The sequence below is a fragment of the Mchenga conophoros genome, linkage group LG20 (assembly GCF_057382185.1).
Source record: "Mchenga conophoros isolate Kocher_MC1m ecotype Shallow Benthic linkage group LG20, M_conophoros_male_GT1.1, whole genome shotgun sequence".
NCBI lineage: Eukaryota > Metazoa > Chordata > Actinopteri > Cichliformes > Cichlidae > Mchenga > Mchenga conophoros.
The window spans coordinates 27,210,354-27,233,593 of record NC_140545.1 but is presented as its reverse complement, the minus strand read 5'-3'; the positions used below and the strand labels follow the sequence as shown (position 1 = coordinate 27,233,593).

At 45.0% G+C, this 23,240-nt stretch overlaps 3 protein-coding genes across 6 annotated transcripts; all 3 read left to right on the top strand.

Moving 5' to 3' along the window:
• Window positions 1–190: 190 nt before the first annotated feature.
• nlrc3l (NLR family, CARD domain containing 3-like) lies at window positions 191–10,848 on the top strand. The gene is made up of 12 exons (XM_085260374.1): window positions 191–401; window positions 1,451–1,627; window positions 2,160–2,255; window positions 2,560–2,725; window positions 3,406–3,553; window positions 3,949–4,041; window positions 4,900–5,249; window positions 5,913–6,125; window positions 6,983–7,158; window positions 7,247–7,523; window positions 8,028–8,243; window positions 10,251–10,848. Exons 1-12 carry the CDS (start codon window positions 376–378, stop codon window positions 10,635–10,637), a joined length of 2,325 nt encoding a protein of 774 aa, XP_085116500.1. The 5' UTR covers window positions 191–375; the 3' UTR covers window positions 10,638–10,848.
• Window positions 10,849–11,146: 298 nt separating this feature from the next.
• Window positions 11,147–15,765, top strand: emd (emerin). Of its 4 annotated transcripts, none has more exons than XM_085260658.1 (7): window positions 11,147–11,522; window positions 11,781–11,891; window positions 12,250–12,345; window positions 12,707–12,741; window positions 12,843–12,868; window positions 14,614–14,667; window positions 14,755–15,765. In XM_085260658.1, the coding sequence occupies exons 2-7, from the start codon at window positions 11,789–11,791 to the stop codon at window positions 14,918–14,920; spliced, it is 480 nt and encodes a 159-aa protein (XP_085116784.1). In that variant the 5' UTR covers window positions 11,147–11,522; window positions 11,781–11,788; the 3' UTR covers window positions 14,921–15,765. The 4 variants fall into 4 exon arrangements, with proteins under 4 accessions (XP_085116784.1, XP_085116785.1, XP_085116786.1 ...); XM_085260659.1 differs by having other exon boundaries at window positions 11,149–11,522; window positions 11,813–11,891; window positions 14,755–15,764; XM_085260660.1 differs by lacking the exon at window positions 11,147–11,522 and adding an exon at window positions 11,533–11,704 and having other exon boundaries at window positions 11,813–11,891.
• A 2,065-nt stretch (window positions 15,766–17,830) lies between these two features.
• On the top strand, window positions 17,831–20,223 carry LOC146550979 (ribosomal biogenesis protein LAS1L-like). The gene has a single exon (XM_085260759.1). It carries the CDS (start codon window positions 18,009–18,011, stop codon window positions 19,740–19,742), a length of 1,734 nt encoding a protein of 577 aa, XP_085116885.1. The 5' UTR covers window positions 17,831–18,008; the 3' UTR covers window positions 19,743–20,223.
• The last annotated feature ends 3,017 nt before the right edge of the window (window positions 20,224–23,240 follow it).

Here is a 23,240-nt window from a genome sequence, read left to right as displayed (position 1 = left end):
ATGTCTCAAACTAACATCTGAGCTGCTCTATGACCGTGATTAAGATCATGCGCAGCTCTGCGGTCTACAGCAGTGGTGTTGCAGCCCCGAGCACTGCCCGTGGTGTCTGTTTTCATACACACGTAGCTTTCTAAAATATACTCGTATCTAACGACGATCATGGTTTTATTTCGAAAAGCTGTCCCGGAAGTCTTAGGGTTTGCGTTGCACTTTGCTCGCGGAAGGAAACGAGTCGAAAACGAAAGTTGGAAGTGGTATAGTTTAGCTTAATCAGCGCGGCAGGCCGGTCGGCTTGTTTTCGTGTTAAAGTAACTGTGTGCTGCAACATTTAGCCGCCTAAGCTCCGTGCCGTGCCCGTCTGCTCCAACCACAAACATGGACCCGGACACGGAGGTCGAAAGGTGGGTGTTGTCATTATCTTCCCAGCTTGTGTGCGACTTCAGGAGAGAAGCAGTGTTTCCGACGGGACCTCGTAGTTTACTCTCCTTGTGCGCTACAGACCACTCAGCTCTGACTCAAGTGTTAACACGCATTTATTACTATCAGGTATGCAGCGAGCCCCCCCGTCACGCCTCTTCCTGCGTGACCTTTTCCCTGTCACAGCAGAGACAAGTGAAAAGAAAGAGCCCAGCTGTGTGGACACAGGGGGCAAGAGTTCAAGAAAGCGAGTGAAATCCGCGTTTACAGCGAGCGAGGAAAGTAAACGTCACGTCACTGTGACTGGCTGATGTTTCACGTTTCTGCTGTTAACTTCAGGGAGGCAGTTGTGGGCCAACCGCCATCTTTGCTGAAAACTAGTCTATGAATTTCCAGTCAGACTTCTTTTTCCTGCATGTGTCACTGTGTCATGGATCCAGGAGAGCTGTGAGTGCTCCAGAAACATGTTCACTGCTCCCTTTGTTGCACCTGGATGCACTGGGCCGTCCTTTGCAAAGGAACACAACTGTATGCTGTGCAGCACCGAACTAACAAAGTAGTGCACATCATGTTTCATGTTTCAATGCCATAAGCTACACATACATTTAGAATTTGAAAAAGCTGTTAAAGCTACTCTGAACATCCCTCTGCTCTCATACTGTCTGCTGTTCTTTACCATCCTGTTGGCTTTAGTATTACAGCCTTTAGCACCATCAGGAATTAATTTGTTTAAGTTGGAGCCAGTTGGGATGTGATGGAGCGAGTTTAGCTTCGGTCACAGAAATCTGAAACACAGAGGAGGAAAACATAAAGTGGCTGACGAGGGAGCCAATAATGTAGTAACGAAACAATAACGAGTAAGTGCAGGCGCGTCTTTCAGAAAGCAACGTGGCAATTCAGAAAAAAATGTTTACCTTTACACCTCTCTGTCACAGCCAGACAACCAAAACTTAATATGAGTGAATATATGTGAGAAGAATGATGTTTAAGAAACAGTCAGGTGCACACTAAAACTTTCTTTTCCTTCACCCAGCATTTTCCAGAGAGAGGATGAGGAGGACGAGGAGAAGGAGAAGTGGAAAAGGCCACCGTCCAGCTACGGTTCAATGAAGAGCGAGAGTGACGACATGGAGGACAACGTGGAGGAGAAGCAGGAAGCTGCAGACGTGGTAGCAAAACTACCTGAACCGAGAGCTCCCACAGGGACAGGGTACTTGGTCCTGAGTGTTTTATCTGATTTGAAGTTTCAGTCTGTAGACTTCTGCTCTTTGCTGTGTGTTTTTGGGACAGTTAGCCTGCCACCCTTAGTTCCAGTTAATTGCCCGTATTAAAAATGAAGCCTGTCCACTGTCTGAGCTGCAAGAAAGTTTGCACAGTCAGCACGATGCACAAGACAGTGCAGCTAAACACAGCTGATCCTGCTGTTAGGATTAGGCTTCAACTTCACTGTCATGTTTAAATACAGGCTAACGAAGTACAGAGTTTTTAAAAAATGTCGTGGATTGGACCTGCGCTGTTTCTATGCAGGGGGCGCTGCCACAAGCCATTCTGGATTTGTTCTTCAATGCTCAGCAACACAGAAGTGACAATAATTCTTTTTCTGCTTTTGAAAGCAGGGCAGTCATTTTACAGCAGCTCATCTGGTACATTTGAATATCCTGTTAGAGTTACAGAGGATGGCAGGTGTGGATGATATGAGCTGCTGCAGCCTGTTACAGCTTGTTGTTCTTCATACTGACCAGGATACAGATCAAGGATCGCTCCGACTCTCCAGAAACCCTGTACACCATGACCACGCAGCAGACCAGAGCGCCCGGAGCTGTGGTCATTGATACCAGGTGGCACGCGCGCTCACACACACGCACACACACACACGCACGTATGCACGCACACACACACACACACTGTTTCAGTTTAACATGACGATGGACCCGGGCTGGTTTGTCTTCTGTTTTTCAAACACATTAAACTTAAAAAAAACAAATGTTGTTGACAAACGTTATTATTAGAAGAGCCAAAGAGTGATATTTATAGAAATCCACCACACTTTGTTCACCAGTGTTGGGTCAGGCAGGATGCGTGCTGTGTAACCGTGTTTGCAGCAGTCTCTGACTCTACCCTGTGCTTCTGGTTGTCTCCCAGCTCTGTTGATCTGGACTTTTATGAAGATGATGAGGAAGAAGATGAGTATTTAATAACTAATTCTCCAGAACCGCCTGAGCCCATTGAACCAGATGATCCAATGCCTGACGAGAACAGCCAGCCCGGCAGGCTGCACCCAGAACAGGATCTGCCTCATGTCTTTAGGGTTGGTACAAAGCCTGTCTGTCTTTACTGAAGCTATCGCTTGGTGTCCACGCTAAAGACGTTTTCATTGAATAACACAGTGTAATCACCATTTTCTGTCCAAAGTGTTTGGAACTTGTTGCTGTCAGGAGGCTTTTCCTTCAGACGTCTGTCTGCATTTTCAGTGTGATGAAGATCAGTGCCACAATGACAAACAGCAGCCGTCATGTTTCCTCAGGTTATAAAGACGTTTTACATCTTGGCTGTGATTGGTCACAGCTGCAGGTGTGTGTGACAGCTGTCCCATACACACTGGGGCTGACACAGAGTCAGAGAAAGCTACAGATGAAGCTTCTCTGGATTAGTCAGAGGTCTGCGGGGCCAGAAAACCCTGAAACACCCAATCAGTCCATTTGAGACTTTTCCACTTGTTCTGCTGTTACTTCATCTTTCTGCCCAAAACACGCCTGAGAGTGAAGTCCTGCAGAGCAGGCTCCTGCAGTGGGCGCACACATGAAACATTCAGGGTGGAACAAATCCCGATAGTCCATTTGGCAGTCGAGGGACAAATTTCAGAGCAACTTTGCCGTTTTGTTACAAGTTTTATTGATAAATCATGTCCATGGGTTTGAGTACGTGAGCATTCAGCAAGACAAGACATCGTCTTAAGTTGTGTTTTCATAAGGTGCTCTTTATTTGTAGAATATTCAGAGCACCCTGACCAAGCTGTCCTGGGAAGAAATGATGAAATTCAAGTCGTGGTTTTATCAGTGGGAGGCTGACCTGAAGCTGAACCAGATGTACGATGGAGACATACTGGACTTTGTAGACCGGCTGTTGGAGGTCCTCGGTAAGGAAGCACAGCTGTGGCACCTACAGTGATGTGAAAAGTCTTTGCCTTCTTCCTGAGTTCCTATTATTTGGTGTGTTTGTCACACTTAAATGTTTCAACTCATCAAACAAGTTGAAATGTCAAACAGACAACACAAGTAAACTAAAGCAGCAGTTTCTAAATGAAGGAGTTTATGGGGAAAAATCCAAACCTGCGTGTGGAAAGGTGTTTCCCGGAGCCTAATCACTGGCTGGGCCACGCTTAGGAGCAACAGCTGCCAACCAGTCTTTTACAGCTGTGGGGGGATTTTGGTGTAAAAGTTTATTTCACAGCTGAAACAGTCGTTGCTGTGATGGACACTTGTGTCACACATTCTTATTGCTTTTATTTTGGATGCAAACTGTGCTCTGCAGGACAAGATCGAGCTCTGACTCGCACAATAACAAATCTGGAACATATCAACAAGAAGCCAGAAGCAGAGGAGCTGTCAAACATGTGTAAGAGAGGTGAGCGGACAGTGCGTGGGCTTTCAGGAGGTTTCAGCACCATCAGCAGAGTATGTTCATGTCTCTGTTTCAAGAAGGGTCAAAGTGCTTTTATGCCTCACGGCAAATGACATCCAATATCTGCGGGAACAGCTCTGGGAAGCCTCAATGGGATTACTTCAGAATCGCTGTGGTCGCTGTGTCAGAGATGAGACTGTTTAAGTCAGAGTGACAATATAATTGTTTTTGGCCATGGCTCAACAATTCATATACTAGCAGGGTTACTCATGTGTAAAATGAAACGACATTTTATATTTTCATGCCATTACAAAGCATCTGCTGCTCCAATCATCACAAATAAGAAAGTTGCTGTAGCTCGATGTGCAACTCTGATGCTCCTGCTGTCTGCCGACACTCGAACATCTATTCTCTGACCTCTGTCTCAGGGGTGTCCAACCCCAGGCCTCGAGGGCCGGTGTCCTGCAGGTTTTAGATGTGTCCTTGATCCAACACAGCTGATTTAAAGGCTAAATGACCTCCTCAACATGTCTTGAAGTTCTCCAGAGGCCTGGGAATGAACTAATCATGTGATTCAGGTGTGCTGACCCAGGGTCAGATCTAAAACCTGCAGGACGCCGGCCCTCGAGGCCTGGGGTGGGACACCCCTGCTCTGTCTGCAAGCTTCTTGACTTGTAAATAGATTGTGTGACGTCCTGGATTTAACCTCTTACTTCCCCTGTAGGCGATGTGTTGTTGAATGATGATGAATGATCTCATTTTAGCTCTCAGAATTTAGACAACACGTACCTGAAGGACTGAATGTTTCTTTCTTTCCTACATGTCATTTTCTCACTTTGCTCCATATCTTTTCCGACACAGCGTTGATGCGTTTCCGCTTGCAGCAGGCTTTAGTCAGAGACCATCAAGTCATCCGGGAGGGAGTCATTCAAGCTGGGAAGCAGAACTTTCTAGACAAGGTCTTTGTGGAGCCGGAGATTTCCACCTCTGGTTGTGGAGGAATTTATCCCACCCATGATTTACGACCACCTGCGTCCCCTGTCCCGGTCCCCAGCCCTGACACCTTTGTTGGACTGAACAATTTGATCCGACTAAAGAAAGATGACGGCACTCCGGTGAGGACGCTGGTGACCACAGGGCTTCCAGGAGTTGGCATGAGTGTGTGTGTGGGAAAATTCTGCCTGGATTGGGCCGAACAACGGGCCAATAAGGTGAGATGTTTACAAATCACAGCTTCAGTAAAGCCACAGCAGGGTGTGTTCTGGGCTGGTCCTGAGTGGGGAGGTCTGAGTTCTCTGAGCCTTTATGCTTTACATTCTGCGTATCCTGACCCAATGAGCGCCTCAGGCCAGTCCTGACAAGAAAAAGCATTCGGGTTGGACCCTGCTGTGGATAAACACGTGGTTATACCGTCACTCCAGCAGGAGCTCACTGTTTGAACTATTTTCCAGTCTCGTGCACTTGATACATGAAGAGCGTTAGCAGTTACTTTGAAAGAACACAGAAATCCCAGCAGCTTCACTCGGTCTGTTTCACTCTGATAACAGCTGTAAGGGGAATGAACTTTTTGTATATGTCATCCATCCATTCATCCTCCTGAATGCTGGGTTAGGGGCTGTAATTAGCTCGTTCCATAAATGAAAGCCAGTGTGAGTTCTAGATGTGTTTGATATTTGGAATTACACAATATTTTGTCTACATTTCCCTTTTTATCATCTTATATACTGTGTGAAGCCTGAGCACTGCAGTAGCACACAGCGTAGTTGGTTTGATTCGCCAGTATTTGGTTTTCCAGCTGCAGCAGAGATGAGCTGTGCTACTGTTCCTGTGTTTCGCTCATTACCAAAAGCTTTTCTGTTGTTCTTTCTATCCAGGATATCCAGTTTGTCATCAAACTTTCATTCAGATCTTTGTGGGTCCTGCGAAACAAACACCTCCCTCCTTCTCAGACGATGTCCATCATGGAAATCATTGAATATTTTTATTCTGACTGCAAAGACGTAAAGCCTTTCCTGGAGGAGGACGAATGTAAATTTCTCATCATAATGGACTCATTTGATCGTTACCAGAGTTCTTTGGACTGGGAGGTAAACCCATCCATTCACATACTTTGATGTCTGACTTATTAACATCATTGGCTCAAGTCACATAAAGGAAACAAACACACTTGGATATTTAAAGATTTGAGTGAAAACCCTTTTTATTCTGTGAGACTAACTTCCTGTTCTCAGACTAACTAAACAGAACAGCAGCAGCACCTCCTTCCAACCACACAACAAGCTGCACACTCATCAAACCATCTTTGATATGTAGTGTCAGTGTAACACATCTTCATCTCGTTCCCACAACGTCACCGGCATCATTCACAGCAGAGCTGTTCTGCTTCTAAAACAGCATCATGTTCCCCACAGAGGACGATGCTTGAGCAGTGGCATTGTGTGTGCTAGGAGCACATGGCGTTGTTTTTGCAATGATATCCTGACATGACACAGCTATATTAACCTACTGACCTGAGCTCTGTCACTGGGACCTGATGAATGTAAAAACTAAGAATTTTGTGATTTTTTTTTTTTTTTTTTTCTTTCTTACCTGATTTTTGTTTCTGAGAAAAATCAGATCCACACACGAGGACATTCGTTTTACATTTGGATAGAACAGTGGCAGCATAACGTCCCTGTAAGTGGATATCAGGCCCAACATTCAGTGTTGTGGTCTGGACAAACCAAAATTCAATGTGCAAGAAACCACACATTTCTAAAGGAAATGTGATGTCCACACATGTGGAGGTCAGGTCCTAGGAGGTTAAATGAAGATGGAGTAAAGTACTTGTGACGATCTTGTTTGTAACTGAGCAGGTTTAGCCAGCAGGAATAAACCTGGCTGCTAAGATAAGTGGCTGACTCAATCAGACGCATTTCTGTCTGTTTCCTTTTTCTGTCTCCAGAATGCTCCAGTCATACATGACAACGACACTCCGGCACATCCTGACGTCCTGGTAGTAAACATTATCAGAGGCACTGTGCTCCGCGGCGCCCGCCTCTGGATCCTGGGCAGACGGGGGGCTGTCTCACAGATACCTTCCAAGTTCATCGATGCGGTCACAGAAATCCAGGGCTTCAAGTATGGCGGCTGATTCTTTCTGACGTCTGTGTGCACGTGATTTAGTTTCAGTGCTGTGAGTTAATCCGTTTGCCCCCTTTGTCCGCAGCGATGACATGAAAGAGTCCTACCTGAAGAAACGCTGGCAGAGCGATACGGATCTGGGAGCAAAGATCTTGTCTCATTTTAAGCGCCTCCCCACACTTGTCATGGCCGCTCGCCACCCGTTTGTGTGCTGGATGGTGGCCACGGTGTTCGAGCGTTGCTACCGTTACCGGGGCTACGGGAAGGATCCTCCCAGACTGACGCCGTTCTACGTCAACATTTTGATGGTCCAGATGAATCGCAGGCTGCAGTTTTACTATGACAGGAGGGAAAATGAGCTGGTAACGTGTCTGTGTTTCATTTCCAAACAGCTTCCAGTCCTGCTGCAAACTACTGCTGCTCTAGTTTGCTAGCTTTAGGAGAGAAAGAGCGGCTTTGTCCACAGTGTGTATTACACGAGTTTCTGAAGTGATGTCACAGAGGATGCATCCATCTTTTATATACTGTCTTTGTTTTTAAACTGGCCAAGTTACAGCCTTAGTATGACTTTGATGGGTCATATACTGTCTATACTGTCGGTAACTGAGTGTTAATGTATGACTGTCGGGTGTACGCTGCAGTCCCAAAGCAGCAGAGTGGATGACATCGCAGCTGCTGTGAAAAGAAGAGCTGTTGAAACAGAAAAGTCCAGATGTGGCCCAGCTTTAAAGGAGCAATAAATCAAACACAGTCAAATCCCAGTTTATTTCCATTAAGACCGATGAACAGGCATTTGCCCTGGAACTGCAAAGCTTATGTTCGGTGTCGGAGCTTTGTTTTTATCTTCTTGTGTTCTTTGCACTCAGAAATGGTCCACTGATGATAAAAACCTGGTGGTACAGTTGGGAAGGATGGCCTTGAAAATGCTGGAGAAGGATACCAGCGTGTTCTATGAAGACGATCTGAAGGAGTACAGCCTGAATTTGAACGAGGTGGCCGTGTTTTGCGGCATGTGCACTGCGCTCCCCGCCCCAGCTGCCAATGGGAGGACAGTGTACTCCTTTATCCACTTCACCTTCCAGGTAAACATGTTCGTGCTTATTCTTTTCAAACAGACCTGACATAAGCTCTCTTCACAGGTTCCTGTTGCTCGGACATCAACCTTCCCATAAACTTTACTGTCTAAGGTTACGTTCACACTGCAGGCGAAAGCGCATCAAATCTGACTTTTCTGACCCTATGCGACCCATATCCCATCATGGTATGACAGTGTGAACGGCACAAATCCGATCTGGGTCACTTTCGTATGTGGTACTGAATCCAATACATATCTGATGTTTTAGAAAGCGACTGTTGTTTGAATGGTCATGTTGCATTAAATCCGTCTTTTACGTCACTGACACAAGACAGACGCCAATTATCAGCGCCGGAGAAGACAAACGAGAAAGCATGGCGGCCATTGTTAAAGCACAGGCCCTCTCTGTTTTCTCAGTGTCCTTCTTTCTCTAATTAATTCGTCAAAATTATGTCAGTTACGACTGTGCAGAAATTGATAGACTGCTGCAACAACACCTACTTGCTCTGTAGCCGCCATTTTTACTTCCATAAACGGAGCACGTTGTGTGTGACGTCTAAGGAACTTGGAAAGAAAAGCGTCTGGACTTCTTTGAGTTGCTTGAAGACGTTTCACCTCTCATCCGAGAAGCTTCTTCAGTTCTAAGGGTCAATGGTGGGGAGTCCCAGATTTAAAGACAGGCCTGTTGCGTCTGTCTTTCTTATCCTCCCTCGCTGGTGTGGGACTCTCTGGGACTCCCCACCATTGACCCTTAGAACTGAAGAAGCTTGTCGGATGAGAGGTGAAACGTCTTCAAGCAACTCAAAGAAGTCCAGACGCTTTTCTTTCCAAGCTCCTTAGACTACGATGACCTGGATGACTGAGAACCTTCACAGACATATTGTGTGTGACGTCTTCTTTTGCACATGCGGGCTGCTTTGAGGGCCGTGAACTGTTCACAGTAGAGCATGTTTGCTGTCACATTTTATTTGTAATGTGAACAACCAGACAGAAAAAAAAAATCAGATTTGATCAAAAAAAATTGAGCATTAAGACCTGCAGTGTGAACGTAGCCTTTGACTCCATAAAGGTAGTGAAGCTAGCACAACTCAAGCTGCATTGCATCTTACACACTAACACGCCTTCTAGTATATCAAACATACACTTCACATGTAGGGATCTGTTGAAGCTGCAGACTTTCCCATCTCTCCCTCTGTTTCAGCTACCCTAGCATCCTTGTGTAGATTTTTTATTTTCTGTTTGTTTCTGTTTAATTTATATCATATTTGCAGGGAGTGGTTAGCAGAGCATTAGATCTGAACTTGGGGGTTAGCATCTTTCCCGAGGCATTTGGGATGCAGCCTGGAGCAGCCAGGGATCAACCCACCCACCACAGAAACAGTGTTTGGTTCAGCTTTCACAGCCCCGCTGTTTCACTGATTTTTTTTGTGCAATTTTGCATTTTTTATTTTTTACAGCGCATTGTGTTCTGCGTCCTGATTGGCTGCAGGCCACTGTTAATCAATCTCGTGCCGTGTCTCCTGTACAGTACAGAATGTGGTCAGCTTGTCAAATTTATATAAATCTTTGATCGCTAGCAGTGTGACTCTGAAGTGCTGCACTGTATGTTTGTAGGTTTGCTCCAACAAACACTGTCGACGAAACGTTTTGCGCCCTGAAAGGCAGCCGCGGGTGTGTTTGGTTTCATTCTATAATACTGGACTTATTTTCCTACCAAGGTTTGAACTGTAAGCGTTTAAACAAGAGAGAAAAGTGTGAAAATGTTCGTGTCTGTCTGAGTGTGTAAAGTGTGTAGTGAGGGGTTTTACAGCCTTCAAACATCTATAATAATTGTAAAAAAATAAAACTGGCTACTTCGTGGATTTCTCCTATCGCGGGTTACTCTTAGAACGTAACTCCCGCGATAAACGAGGAGCCACTGTAATCAACTGTTTCTTGTGACATACACAAAAATGTGAAAAACTTGTATGTTGTAGAGATCACGCTTTAAGAAGCTCTATCTTCCTTCTTGCAGGAGTTCATGGCTGCTTTGTATGTCTTCACAATGTTTCGCACAGAGGAGAAGAACGTCCTGGACTCTGGGATCTTGCACATGCCCAAGATCTTTGCATCCAAAGAACAAACCAAGTCCATCGCAGGCCTGATCCAGTGTGCGTTGGTGCGAACCTTTAACCACCCACTGGGTCACTTTGACATGTTCCTGCGCTTTCTGTGTGGCCTGCTTTCTCCAGACTGCCATGACAATCAGCTCTGCGGCTACCTCTTCCGCCAGAACGCCCCTAAGGTAGGAGGGCTGGATCAAGCACGGCGGCTGCTGGAGCAGACCATACAGAAGGCTCCACCTGAAAGGGTGGATAACGTGAGGGAGTGCCTTAGAGAGATGACACAGAGCGATGAGTGATTCAACTCTGCGTGGTTTCATGAAAACTTGACATAAATGTAATGAACATTAAAGTTTTTGTTGTTTGGAGTACAACATCAAAGATGATGATCCTTTTACCGTTGTACCAGACAAAATCACGTTTTTATGCATTCCAGCAGAGGAGACTTGCAGTACTGCTTTATATTTATAAAGTCTTACACAGAGCACTAATAAAAATGTATTCACACAATGTCTTTACTTCATTTAGTCGCCATTTTTCAGCATCTGTTGTCTTTATTTCCCTCCAGCTTAATGTAAGGGAGCCGATATTAATTTACAGACGAGTGAAATAGTGTCATGCACTGAACAAACTTCCACGAAAAGAATGAAAGATTGTTTCAGTTTTATTAATAGAGCACCAGTTCACAACAACAAAAAACACACAAGCTATGAGAGAGAAGACAAAAGTTTATGACATGAAATTGCTTAGAAGGGCTCAAGAAGATGTGGAGGATGAAGCTCCCGGTGGTCCCAGTGATAATCGGAGTCCTCCCAGTCTCTGAAGAGCGCAGTCCTAGGAACAGCCAAGGTGTTGCGCAGGACCCTCAAGGCCTCTGGTAGAGGACCCGGGCTGGAAGGATGGATCGGCGGGAGGGGGATATCTATTATGTTACACAGATTGCCGATAACAAAGGTCCTGTTGGACCCGCTCTGAGCGCTGATTACTCGTTTAAAAGCAAAGCACTGGTAACCGTGCTACAGAACAAGGCTAGGTCAGGTTAGCAGGATCAGCGGTGCTCTGCGGGTGTGCCAACCTAACGTCTCCAAATTCTGGAGAAGTTACGCCCACATGTGAGCTTTACTGCTGTGCCCGACTTTCCTTCGTCTCAGTTCACGCAGCACAGCCGTCGTCTTATTCCAAAGGTGAGTGACATTCAGCCCACTTTACCGTCAGCTTTGTTCATGCGCCGCTTTCATTTGTTTGTGGCAGCGTGATTTACTCTCTCGAGAGGGACGCAAAAAGCCGCCAGGTCAGTTCTCGGAACTATGTTTCTGCGGGGAAACTCATTTTAACGGGGCCCAAAGAAGTAAACGCTTTACAACATGTACGACTGTCTTAAACGTTGACTAATAAAGTTTGGTTTTGAAATGTAGCCTGTTGGTTTCCCTGCTGGAGCGCAGGGTGGCGCATGTCTGAATCTGTCTGTCTGCAGATGTCTCTGAGTGAGAAAAGCGACGAGGAGCTCGGCAGCTTGCTCTCTCAGTATGGCATCAAACACGGACCCATCGTGGGTAAGTACACACACAGGGATCGCAGTTTTGCGCCGTGAAGTGTTTTCCACACACGCAGATTATCCACGTGAGCGCTGTTCTGCATCTGAAACATGAGGAAAATGTTGCGGGAAACTTCCTTCACACTGGAAGTTTATAACGCGAGGCTACCGCTACGTCAGGTCTGGCTTGGTATATGTGGACAGTATATGGAAACTGCTTACACTGCATCATAAAAATGGATCCACGTGACATTAAAATCATTCATTACAAAAGGTCATGTGAACCCAAAAACTGCTTTTAATTCATTCCAGCATTTATTTAAATAAGTGTCTGTCCTTTGTTCACATACTGAAGAAGTGTTTTTGTGTGAACACAGACTCCACTCGGCATCTGTATGAGAGGAAGCTTGAAAAGGCGATGAAGCAGGCTTCAGTGAAGACGTCCTCTGATAAGACCTACTACAGAGAGGAAGGTAGGAAGCAGCCTGAGGTAGAAGCCGTCAGTGTTTCAGTCAGAGTGAAGAATACTAAGGATCGGGCTCATTTAGCTCCAATCTTAAACACACAAACGGTGATTGGGTAAAGTCAGGAGACTGTGGTCTTTGGTGGTGAACTGTAACTCTCTTCCCTTCATAGTTGTGAATTTGAAGTTTAAATCCGTTAGTGTTATGGAAACAGCAGCAGTGATGATAACTGGTCTGTATGAAGAGGTCAGCCCCAGCAGCTCGCTCTCAGGCTCACTCTGCTCCTCCTGTTTCTGTCCTCTGATCAGATTTGGAGGTGTAACTTTGAGGTAATAGTTGATGATTTGTGTTTCGTGTTGTTTTTTTACAGAGGAGGAAGTTACCTACATCACATACCAGAGTGCAGTGAGTCCTGATTGTCTGCCTACCCCTTTGTTTTTGTGCCAACTCCTCTACTCTGGAAAAAGACAATAATCTTACAATTACTCCTGCTTTCATTTCGACAGGCTACACGTAAGCGCTCTGCCAACATGTGAGTACTGCTATAACCCACACAGAACATCACAAGGCACATTAAAGACACTCGTGCAACACGACATCCTGATTAACCTGTTAGCAGAAAAAGAGCAGCAACCTGTTCTGTCGAGACCTGCGAGGCTGAGGTGTTGAGGGTTTATTTAGATCATCACCTGCAAAGTACGTTTACCTTGATTATAATGTGACTCTTTAATGATCTCATGGAGGCCTGTCTTCATTGTCCCCACAAACAACACTAGTGACACTATTTCAGCAGCAAACGCACGGCTGAGGAGAGGTTAGAGCCACGGTGTCCAGCACCAGGCCTCGAGGGTCAGGGTCCTGCAGGTTTCAGATGTGTCCTTGATCCATCACTGCTGATTGAAATGGCTAAATGACCTCCTCAACATGTCTCGAGGTTCTCCAGAGGCCTGGTAATAAACTAATCAGGTGTGCTGACCCAGGGTGAGATCTAAAACCTGCAGGACACCGGCCCTCCAGGCCTGGAGTTGGACATCCCTGGGTTAGAGCATCTGGATGAGGCTCTAATTTAAGATCCTCTCGTCCTCTGAGACAATGATGGATCGATGAAGCCGCTCCGCTGACACGTGCATTTCAAACATGGTGCATGTGTGTGCATGCACAAATGTGGACATGAAACTATAGTGAAGCAGATTAAACAGAACATGAATCTCATAAAAATGATAGTGTGGGTTTGTGGCATTCATGGGTAAACAACATTCACCTTGACTGGCGAGATACTGGTGGTTCTCGATGCACCACTCTCTCTACTAACCATTTAGAAACACCAGTTGAAACCTGCCAACAACCACCAGACTGGTTTACAAACAACTAATACCCAGTTAGCAAACATCGTTCCATTCAGTGTTAACTGCAAAAAGAAGTTAAATGTTGTTTACTTAACTGACAGCACACCGCTCCGGTTGGATAGTCTTAAAGCTGATTATATTGCACCGCCCACATACAACACTGTGCTTTTATTTCCTCTATGAAATTCTCCCAAACTGCACTGGTGTTATCACACCTCATCTGTGTTATGGTCCACACTACCATGGAAGTAAAACTGAAAGGGCAGATTGTTGTTGTTTACCCAGATGTCAGTCAGAACTCTGCAGAGTCACATTTCTTAGTACAGTGTTGTGATTTACACTGTAAGATGATAGGTTGGATTTTCTAGTATTTACACTAACGTTATATTAATCTGTGCAACGTTTTCCTTTATCTCTTGTTGTGTGTACACCAACCAATCGTGTGCTTTGTAACTCACTACACACATGCTATTCAGCCAATCAAATCATTTACATGTGAAAATGGGAGAACTCCAGGAGGTGACGAGGGAAGCAGAGAGATGGTTTACATGTGAAACTCAAACTGCAGCATTTCATTATTTTAACTTGCTGATGCAGCTGCCACGGTACTTACTGCCATTTGTTCCACGTGAGGGACTTTATCACGTTCTTGACCTTTGTTTGAGGATATTTTATTTAATTGGACTTGATAACATTTTAATACCCAGCCATCCTTAAACCAAAAAGTGCATGCAGCTAACTACCAGTGCAAATCTGTTATGTGTGTTAATAAAATCCACTGTTCTTGTCAGCTCAGTCATAATGGTGATGACACGTTGATGGTAAACCCTGGGGTAACTTTACCTAAAATGTATCATAAATGTAGTGCAGTGAAACAAACCCAGTGCTGGCTTGAACATTAAGTATTGAACTGTGTGTTTCCTGCACACAGGGTGAAGCGAAGCACTGAGCAACATGGAGTGGAGGGACCAGACGCTGACACAGAGTGAATCCTGCAGTATGAAGCAGTCACATGTTTGAGCTCGTGAGTTTATAGCCGGATCTAACCCACCTCTTCTCCTTTGTGTCTCAGGGCTGCCGTGCAGGTCACCTACAGCTCCACCAATCACACCTCTGTACGATCAGGGGAGCCCACTGGAGACAAGTCCACAGGAAGCCTGTGGAAGATGATTCTGGTGCTGCTGCCTTTAGCTGTGTTATCAGCTGTGTGCTACTACGCCTACGCCTACATCGTGTGATGAACAGTGGAAGTTGTTCATTCGGGAATCATCTTCCTTTGGATGGAAGGATTGTTCCATCGATGTCACATCGAGACTCTATTTTTGAGCTTCACCACTTTTTACTTGGACTCTGCTACAGTAGCTTCAGATTCTGCTGTCCAACTTTAAAGCCAAAGCTTCTAGTGACCAGCCAGTATTGATTTTGTACACCTGTAATACTGTTGAAAATAATACTTATTTATCTGTTACTGGCCTTTGGTGCAGCTCCCCAGTTCATCTTCTGTCTGAAACATCTGTTTTAGCTCCTCTAACATTAAAGCCATCCATTTGTCCTTTTTCTTATCTAATTCAGGGTCAAATGTAATTGTTTTATTACAGTTTTAAGCAGTGTCCTTTTTTATTATTTTCTATTTACCCGAGTTTTGAGATGTACTTAATCATGTAGCATCAGAGAAAGAAAACCGAAGAAGATTCAAAACACCGGACTCACACTGACTCGTTGTGTCCACAGTGAAAGTACACGAGTTGATTACAGCGCTGTGTAACAAGTTTACACCTGCCTCTGTCCAGCTTATCCAAACCTGCTCCATAGGATTTAAAATGTTACTTTGTCCTATAATGACTCAAGAATGAAATGCTGTCTTCCTGCTGTTCTGTAAAGTATCACTCCTAAACAGTGTGCGTCAGTGTAACAGTGTGTAATAACAATAATACAGTTTCTTAAGTCACTGTAAAGCAGAAAGAATTACACTCTTAATAAAATGTCACTGACAAGAAATGTAACGAGGCAAATTATTAAAGGTATTTTTTGTAAAAATAAAAAAAAAGAAAATGTAATGAAGACATTTTACGAGAAACCGTATGTCCGCATATCTGACATCATTTTTGTTGCCATGTTGAAAGACCTTAGTGATCTAATGTTTCCATGTTCTTCTGGCTAGAAACAGCAGCAGGCTAAGAATGACAGTAACGTGGATTCTGTGTTATGGTCAATGAGCTGGACTGTTACTGGAATGTCTCAGCAGATGGGATGCTGCGCTAACACACTGACCACGATGTGGTTTAAAGTACTGTGTACCAGCACACCCTGCTTGGGCCCTTCTGGATCTGAAAAATGAAGCCAAATTAAGAAATGCCAAAAAACTGCAGGACCTCTAAGTGCTGCTTAGAGGTCTGCAAACATGCAAACACGTTTTAACGTCCAGCTGTATAGCATAAAAAGCATGTTTGCAAACCATTTTGGCCTGTGTTAATAGTTTTGATCTTTATTTAAAAAGAGAGAGTAGGGTCATTTCTTTTAATCTTTCCTCCACCTGATTAATTGAATTAGGGTACGGCTGCTGTGATAGGTGTCCCAGCCTTCTCACTGTGTGCACACTGCTGGGGCCTGGTGGACTATTTTTACTGAACTGTACCCATAAAACTATGGTCTGCTGTATGGTACAGACCACTGGGGAGTAAAAAGCTCACCAACACTCATGGTATTAGTCCAGGGGTCTCCTACTCCAGTCCTCGAGGGCCGGTGTCCTGCAGGTTTTAGATCTCACCCTTGGTCACCACACCTGAATCCAATGATTGTTTCATTCCCAGGCCTCCGGAGAACTTCAGGACAAGTTGAGGAGGTCATTTAGCCTTTAAATCAGCTGTGTTGGATCAAGGACACATCTAAAACCTGCAGGACACCGGTCCTCGAGGCCTGGAGTTCCCCACCACAGCGTTCTGCTCTACAAGCCACCTCAGCCTTTTGTCTACTGCCTCTGAAAGATGGCGCCATTGAGCCAGTAAACTTCTACAGATACATGAATAATAAATACATTGCATCATTTCAGTGCATTAATGAGCCGCTCACGTTCAAACAAATCACAGAGCAGCGTTTAATGCTATGTGAGCACAACTATGACTTTATTTAGTTAATATTGTATTTAATGTTTACCTCCAATGAAGAATACACATAACGAGCAAGTTGTTTTCTATATCAGAACACCCGCCATTATCCAAACCGACCTCGGGTTCTTCTTCGTGGGTTTTATTGGCGGTTGTCAAACAGCGACCGTGTGCATTACCGCCATCCTTCGGCGTGACGTGAGGACCAGGGGAAAGCCACTCAGGAATGTCGGCTGATGTTTACACGGGGTGCTGTTCCTGACAGTCCTCAAGGGATTTATGTCTCTTACCAAAGTCAAACTAGACATCTTTTCTTTGATATTTTATCCTATAAATCAATACGCTGTTAATCCAGCTGCCCTCGGAGAAAGAAAACAAAAATCAAAGGCTATCAGATAAATTAGTCTGTCTGAGAAAATGCAATATAGCCTGATATCGTTCATTTCTTCAGTTCTTTTACAGTATATCAATAAGATCCACTTTCACTTTCACTTTACTGGGGCTTTGCATCAGTCACTTTTTCCCAACTTCATATTTCTGACAGCGTCATCAAACATGTTCTGTGGTTTCATCTTCTCCACAACTGCATTTCCCCTCACGGTGGGTTCTTATCATAAATAATGTGCCAAAACGTTATTACCTGCCTGTTTTCACAGTGGGTAGTTGTTGGTAGGACTGCGTGAGCAGGGCAACAGAAGCTTTGACCTTTGGGGTCCCTGTATGGGCCTACAAAATTATTCTGGATGGGTTTTCTAAAACCTGCCGTGGTCCGGTTCCTTAATAACATTTCTTTTAGTCAAGTCATATCATGAAAGCAACAATAGCCTGAAATGTCCAAATGAATGCGATGCAAGAAAAAAGTGCAGTGTCTAAAACTAAACAGCGTGAATTTATAGAGTATGTAAATAAACTGTGATCATCACCATAGCCAAAGAAAGCTCGTTTATGACCAGCATCATGTAAATAAGCGCTCTGTAGAACCATCGCTCCATCCTCCAATCCAGCAGGAGGCGTCAGCGTGCCCGCAGGGTGAACGTCAGCCGCAAACGAAGCCGAAGAAAACGTTAGCGTCATTTCCTGGATACTGTGCGAGAAGCGACGGTAAAATTCGAAGCTCTGAACGCGGTCCTGTGTCATATAAATCTGCGAGTGGTCTCTGCGTGAGGCGAGCGGCTTTTTCCCGGTGAGTGAGAGATTGAGCGTGAGGTCCGGAGCGCGCACAATGAAGAAAAAGGGCTCTGAGAAAAAACGCCATGTGGTTGCCTGGCTTAACAAAGCGGAGTGGGATCAGGTTCGGGACTACCTTTACTCGATGGACTCCTCTCTGCAGAGGTTTGCGTTAGAGAGGATATCGGCTTGGAAGGCCAGGTGCGCTAATAGTTTTCCTGTGGCCGTGGACTGCACAGCGGACCTCGTGCGCTGCCAGGTGCGGGACCGGTCCGGACAGCTTACCGGAGAGGACTTGACCCTGATGTACGGGACGGCCCTGGTAAGATTTGTTAATCTTATCACGGAGCGCCAGCAGGGAAGAACAGCCCGGCCGCTGAGGCGACTGGCTGGAAACTTGAACATCCCCGAGTGGGTGGTGAATCTGAGGCACGAAATCACGCATCGGACGCTTCCTTCTTTGAAATGGTGCCGAAAGGGGTGTAAGGTGGTCCTGGAGTGGCTCCAGCAGGAGTTTTGGTCCAGACAGCTGGGAGGAGCCCCCGATGAGCGCTGGGACTTGCAGTCGGATGGTGAGGATGAGGAAGCGGACGTCAAGCGCCAGGAAGATGAGCTCGTTGCCAGGCAGAAAGAAGTGGATGCCTACAGAAACGCTCGGGAGCTGCTGATCTCTTATGAGAAGGACCAGTACCAAGCTTTTGATGCTGGGTCTCCTGAAGACAAGAAGAGCTTGTGGCAGGCCCCCTTAGCAGACATGAGTTGGTTGCTGGGTGAGATCAAGCAGTTTGCACTGGAGTCCAGTGAGCTGTTGATTGATGTGCTGCTGGAAGACGGTTTTCTTGTTCCTACCATGGAGCAGCTGGAAACATTAGGCTGTGCAACCTCTGACAGTGCCAGTCCCACTGAGCCCAGAGTCCCACAAACCTTCCTGCGCTTTTGGCTGCCCCTGCTAAAGATGCTTAACTCTCCGTCTTTCATTCACCTCTTCCTGGAGAAGCTCTTTGTGGAACTGAAGCTGCTCAGCAAAGAGCCCAACAGTCACAGGTGTTTCTATATTTCTGCATGGATTTCAGAAGTCCTCCTCTGCAACAACAACAAATTTGAATATCATTTTGAGACAAAGTTGCAGAAGAAAGCCAGAACGAAGGACAGGATTTTCATCAACCGCATCCAGCTGAGGTGGCAGCAGCTTCTCTCTGCATGTCTGGATGCCCCCTGCATCAGCACACCTCACCTGATCCAGCTAGTCCTGGATGACATGGAGCATCCCCCCCCTCAGGAAACCAGAGAGAAGCTGTTCCAGCTCTGCTCCATCTACACACAGACAGAGCGCTCAGAGGCCAGCACACCTCTGCAGCAGAAGCAGCAGCAGCAGCAGCCCATATATACTGTGAGGATGCTGCTGGACCAGATGCAACACTCCCGGCAGGACGCCCGTCCCTTGCATTCCTCACCAATGGACTCGGAGAGAAGTGAGGAGCGCAAATGGGCAGACGTGCAGGCTGAAAGAGCACTTGCCCTCAGAGGTTCTCCGTGGCAGGTGTGCACTGATAATGTCACATGGAAGAACTACGCCCTTGGTAAAGTTCCTGGACAGTCGGACGACCCGTCGTGCCTCATGGTGGACAATTATTCGATAATGACTGTGTTTGACCAGCCAGTGGAGCTGGAGAGCAGCGCGACACGTAGCAGCATCCCCGGGGCCTCGGCTCCAGCCCGGCCAGCTGAGGGCCTCCTCTGGAGCAACAGCGAGCTCAACAAACTGAAATGTGGACTGAAGCTTTTTTAAGTCTCATTCCAGCCTCCGCTGACTCTTGTTGTGCTAGAAGCAGTTTTGAAGCAAAAATACAATGTTCAGAAGAGAAAATGTTGTGGGAGCTTTAACCATGAGCACAGTGCAGGTTCAGCAGTTGTGATTGTTTCTGTCCAGTCGAGCTCGTTAACTAAACATGTTGGCAGAAGCAGAAATAAAACTTTCAGAAGACAAAATGTTCTGATTTAACAAAACGAGGTGTTTGATTACTCTGTGTCTTCAAATAAACCATGCTCTTTGCAAGTGTGTGTGACATTTAATAGACCAAACAATACATCCGAATCCTGAAAACTGATCATCTGATGAACTGACACTGAAAATATGTCGTAGTTGTGGTCATTTGGGCCAGGTGGAAGCCTTTATGTTCTTTGTGTATATTATTAGTAGGTGGCAGAGAAAAACGTTTAACACATTCTCTGCATGCTGGAAAGTGAAATAAAGAGTTTATTAATCCCTGCGGAAATTCTGTGGTTACAGTCGCTCCGAGTCAATAAGAGCAGTAACACTGAACAAAATTAAATAACACAATACATTACACAGTTACAAAATATAAGGTGTAGCTGTAATATATATAAATAGCTCCATTATAAATGTCCAAAATATTGCAGAGGAGAAATATATATCATTGGCATTTTAGGCTAAACTGTAACAAATTGTTATTTTCACCGTAGAACAAAAGTGTGTGTCGTGCATTAGATGGAGGAGCTGTGCAGGGAGGTATCCACAGCCAGGAATGATTTCCTGTGTCGTTCACTGGTGCATTCTGGGTAATCTCAGTCTCACAGACCGTCCCACTCCACAGCCTCTCACTTCCGGCCTTCATAGTATTCATACAGGTACTGTATAGTTTGGTCAGTTCAAATCAGATTTAGCGCTGACTGTGCTGTGAGCACAGTGCAGGTTGAGCTTCTGATATGAAGAGTCTGTTGATTTTGTTTCCATACAGCTGATCAGAGTTAGTTTAACCCAAGGTCGTTCACTAAAACAACATGTCAACCCCCAACGTGTTAAAAAAATAATGCTATTTTGCCATTAAATTCTATTGCATGCCATTGATCACGCAGATTTAATGGACATTAACTGGAATCAGAGAAACCTTATTCGTCGTAGAGCAGCAAATATACAACAAACTCATAAACAATTAGTGTAGAAGCAGAGACATTGTTAGATAAATATTAAGCTGACTTGATGAATACAGAGATGTAGGTATGAATATAAATAAGGACAAGCATGTGTGCAAATATATGTTGTGGTGTATAAAAGTGACGGTGCACTGAGGTGAATGAAGTCTTTACCTGTGCCCTTGTTCTTCTCTTTTGTGGAACTGCCCCAAATGCTTTGTGTTATGGCTCTTCACAACAATTGTACTTTCCTTTAAACATGATTTTAGAATAGAATTAGATTCTAAAAAATAATTCTAGGAAATCTTTAAGCTGAAGCGTGTCGTTCTTCTGCTACTTCTTATCTCTGGGAATGTTAAACCACATCATATCCATCTTGGTCGCTTATGTTCCATGATGGATATGCTCCGTGAATGGGCACATTGGACTGGTTAAACAAATGTATTACAAGTAGGCTTATAAGTATTGATGGCTATAATGTATATAGGACAGCTCAACCCAAAAAAGGTGGAGGTACTGCAATATTTGTCAAAAGCAAGTTCCATGTAAACGTCCTGTTCTGAGTCAGTGAGTCAGCAATCTGACCTTTTGGCCCTCGAGGCCTCCAAACGTTTGCACATCATAGTTGATTTTGCTATAGAACACCCTCAGGTGTTAGTGATGCCGTGCACTCTTCAACGAAGCTTTTATCTGATTTGAAAGTTAACAAAATACTTCTTATGTGAGACTTGAATTGTAACTGGCTACATCCAGTCTGAAATGAATTCAAAGCTGCTGTAACTCGTTGATATTGGCCTAGGTTCAAATGTCTAGTAATATTACAAATGTTCCACATAAATACACGGCTGCATCAGTGTTTGCAAATGACAATAGAATAGAATAGAGTAGAATAGCCTTTTACTGTCCTTGTACATGCAAAATTCCATGATAGGTGGTGCACGCTGACTGTGCAGCAGTAAAATATAAACAGTAAGACAGCAGGAATGAATATGGAGTAAAATATGTCACATTTATGCGTCGTGACATCCAGTTTTGTGGGACTGCGTGCACTGAAGTGACCAAAGTATTGCGAGCGTCCTGCATCACCGTGTTTTCTCGTGTTCCTGCGCTGTAATTTACCTTCAATTCAATTCAATTTTATTTATACAGCGCCAAATCACAAAAGCAGTCGCCTCAAGGTGCTTTATATTGTACAGTAGACCCTACAATAATAGATACAGAAAAAAACCAACAATCACATGACCCCCTATGAGCAAGCACTTTGGCGACAGTGGGAAGGAAAAACTCCCTTTTAACAGGAAGAAACCTCCGTCAGAACCAGGCTCAGGGAAGGGCGGGGCCATCTGCTGCGACCGGTTGGGGTGAGAGAAGGAAGACAGGATAAAGACATGCTGTGGAAGAGAGACTGAGGTTAATAACAAGCATGATTCAGTGCAGAGAGGTCTATTAACACATAGTGAGTGAGAAAGGTGACTGGAAAGAAAAAACTCAATGCATCATGGGAATCCCCGGCAGCCTACGTCTATTGCAGCATAACTAAGGGAGGATTCAGGGTCACCTGGTCCAGCCCTAACTATATGCTTTAGCAAAAAGGAAAGTTTGAAGCCTAATCTTAAAAGTAGAGATAGTGTCTGTCTCCTGAATCCAAACTGGAAGCTGGTTCCACAGAAGAGGGGCCTGAAAACTGAAGGCTCTGCCTCCCATTCTACTTTTAAATACTCTAGGAACAACAAGTAGGCCTGCAGTGCGAGAGCGAAGTGCTCTAATAGGGTGATATGGTACTACAAGATCATTAAGATAAGATGGGGCCTGATTATTTAAGACCTTGTATGTGAGGAGCAGGAGTTTGAATTCTGGATTTAACAGGGAGCCAATGAAGGGAAGCCAAAACAGGAGAAATCTGTTCTCTCTTTCTAGTCCCTGTCAGGACTCTTGCTGCAGCATTTTGGATTAACTGAAGGCTTTTCAGCGAGTTTTTAGGACATCCTGATAATAATGAATTACAGTAGTTCAGCCTGGAACTAATAAATGCATGAACTAGTTTTCAGCGTCACTTCTTCCTTTCATTAAAATCACAATCAATCTGAGATTCACATCCTCTTGTCATTTTTTCACTACGCAGAAGAGAGACCCCCCAAACTTATCCTGCTCTTTAAAAAGTCACGAAGAAACTTCAATCAGTTCTTTAGCAGCAATCATCATTTACTTTGTCCCACACTGCAGCCTCTCCGTCACAGCTGACCAGGTGCAAAGTCAGCTGAGGAAGAGGAAAACCAGGAAGGCCACGGGTCCGGATGGAATCAGCTCCAGACTATTGAGGGACTGTGCAGATCAACTCTGTGAGGTTACCACA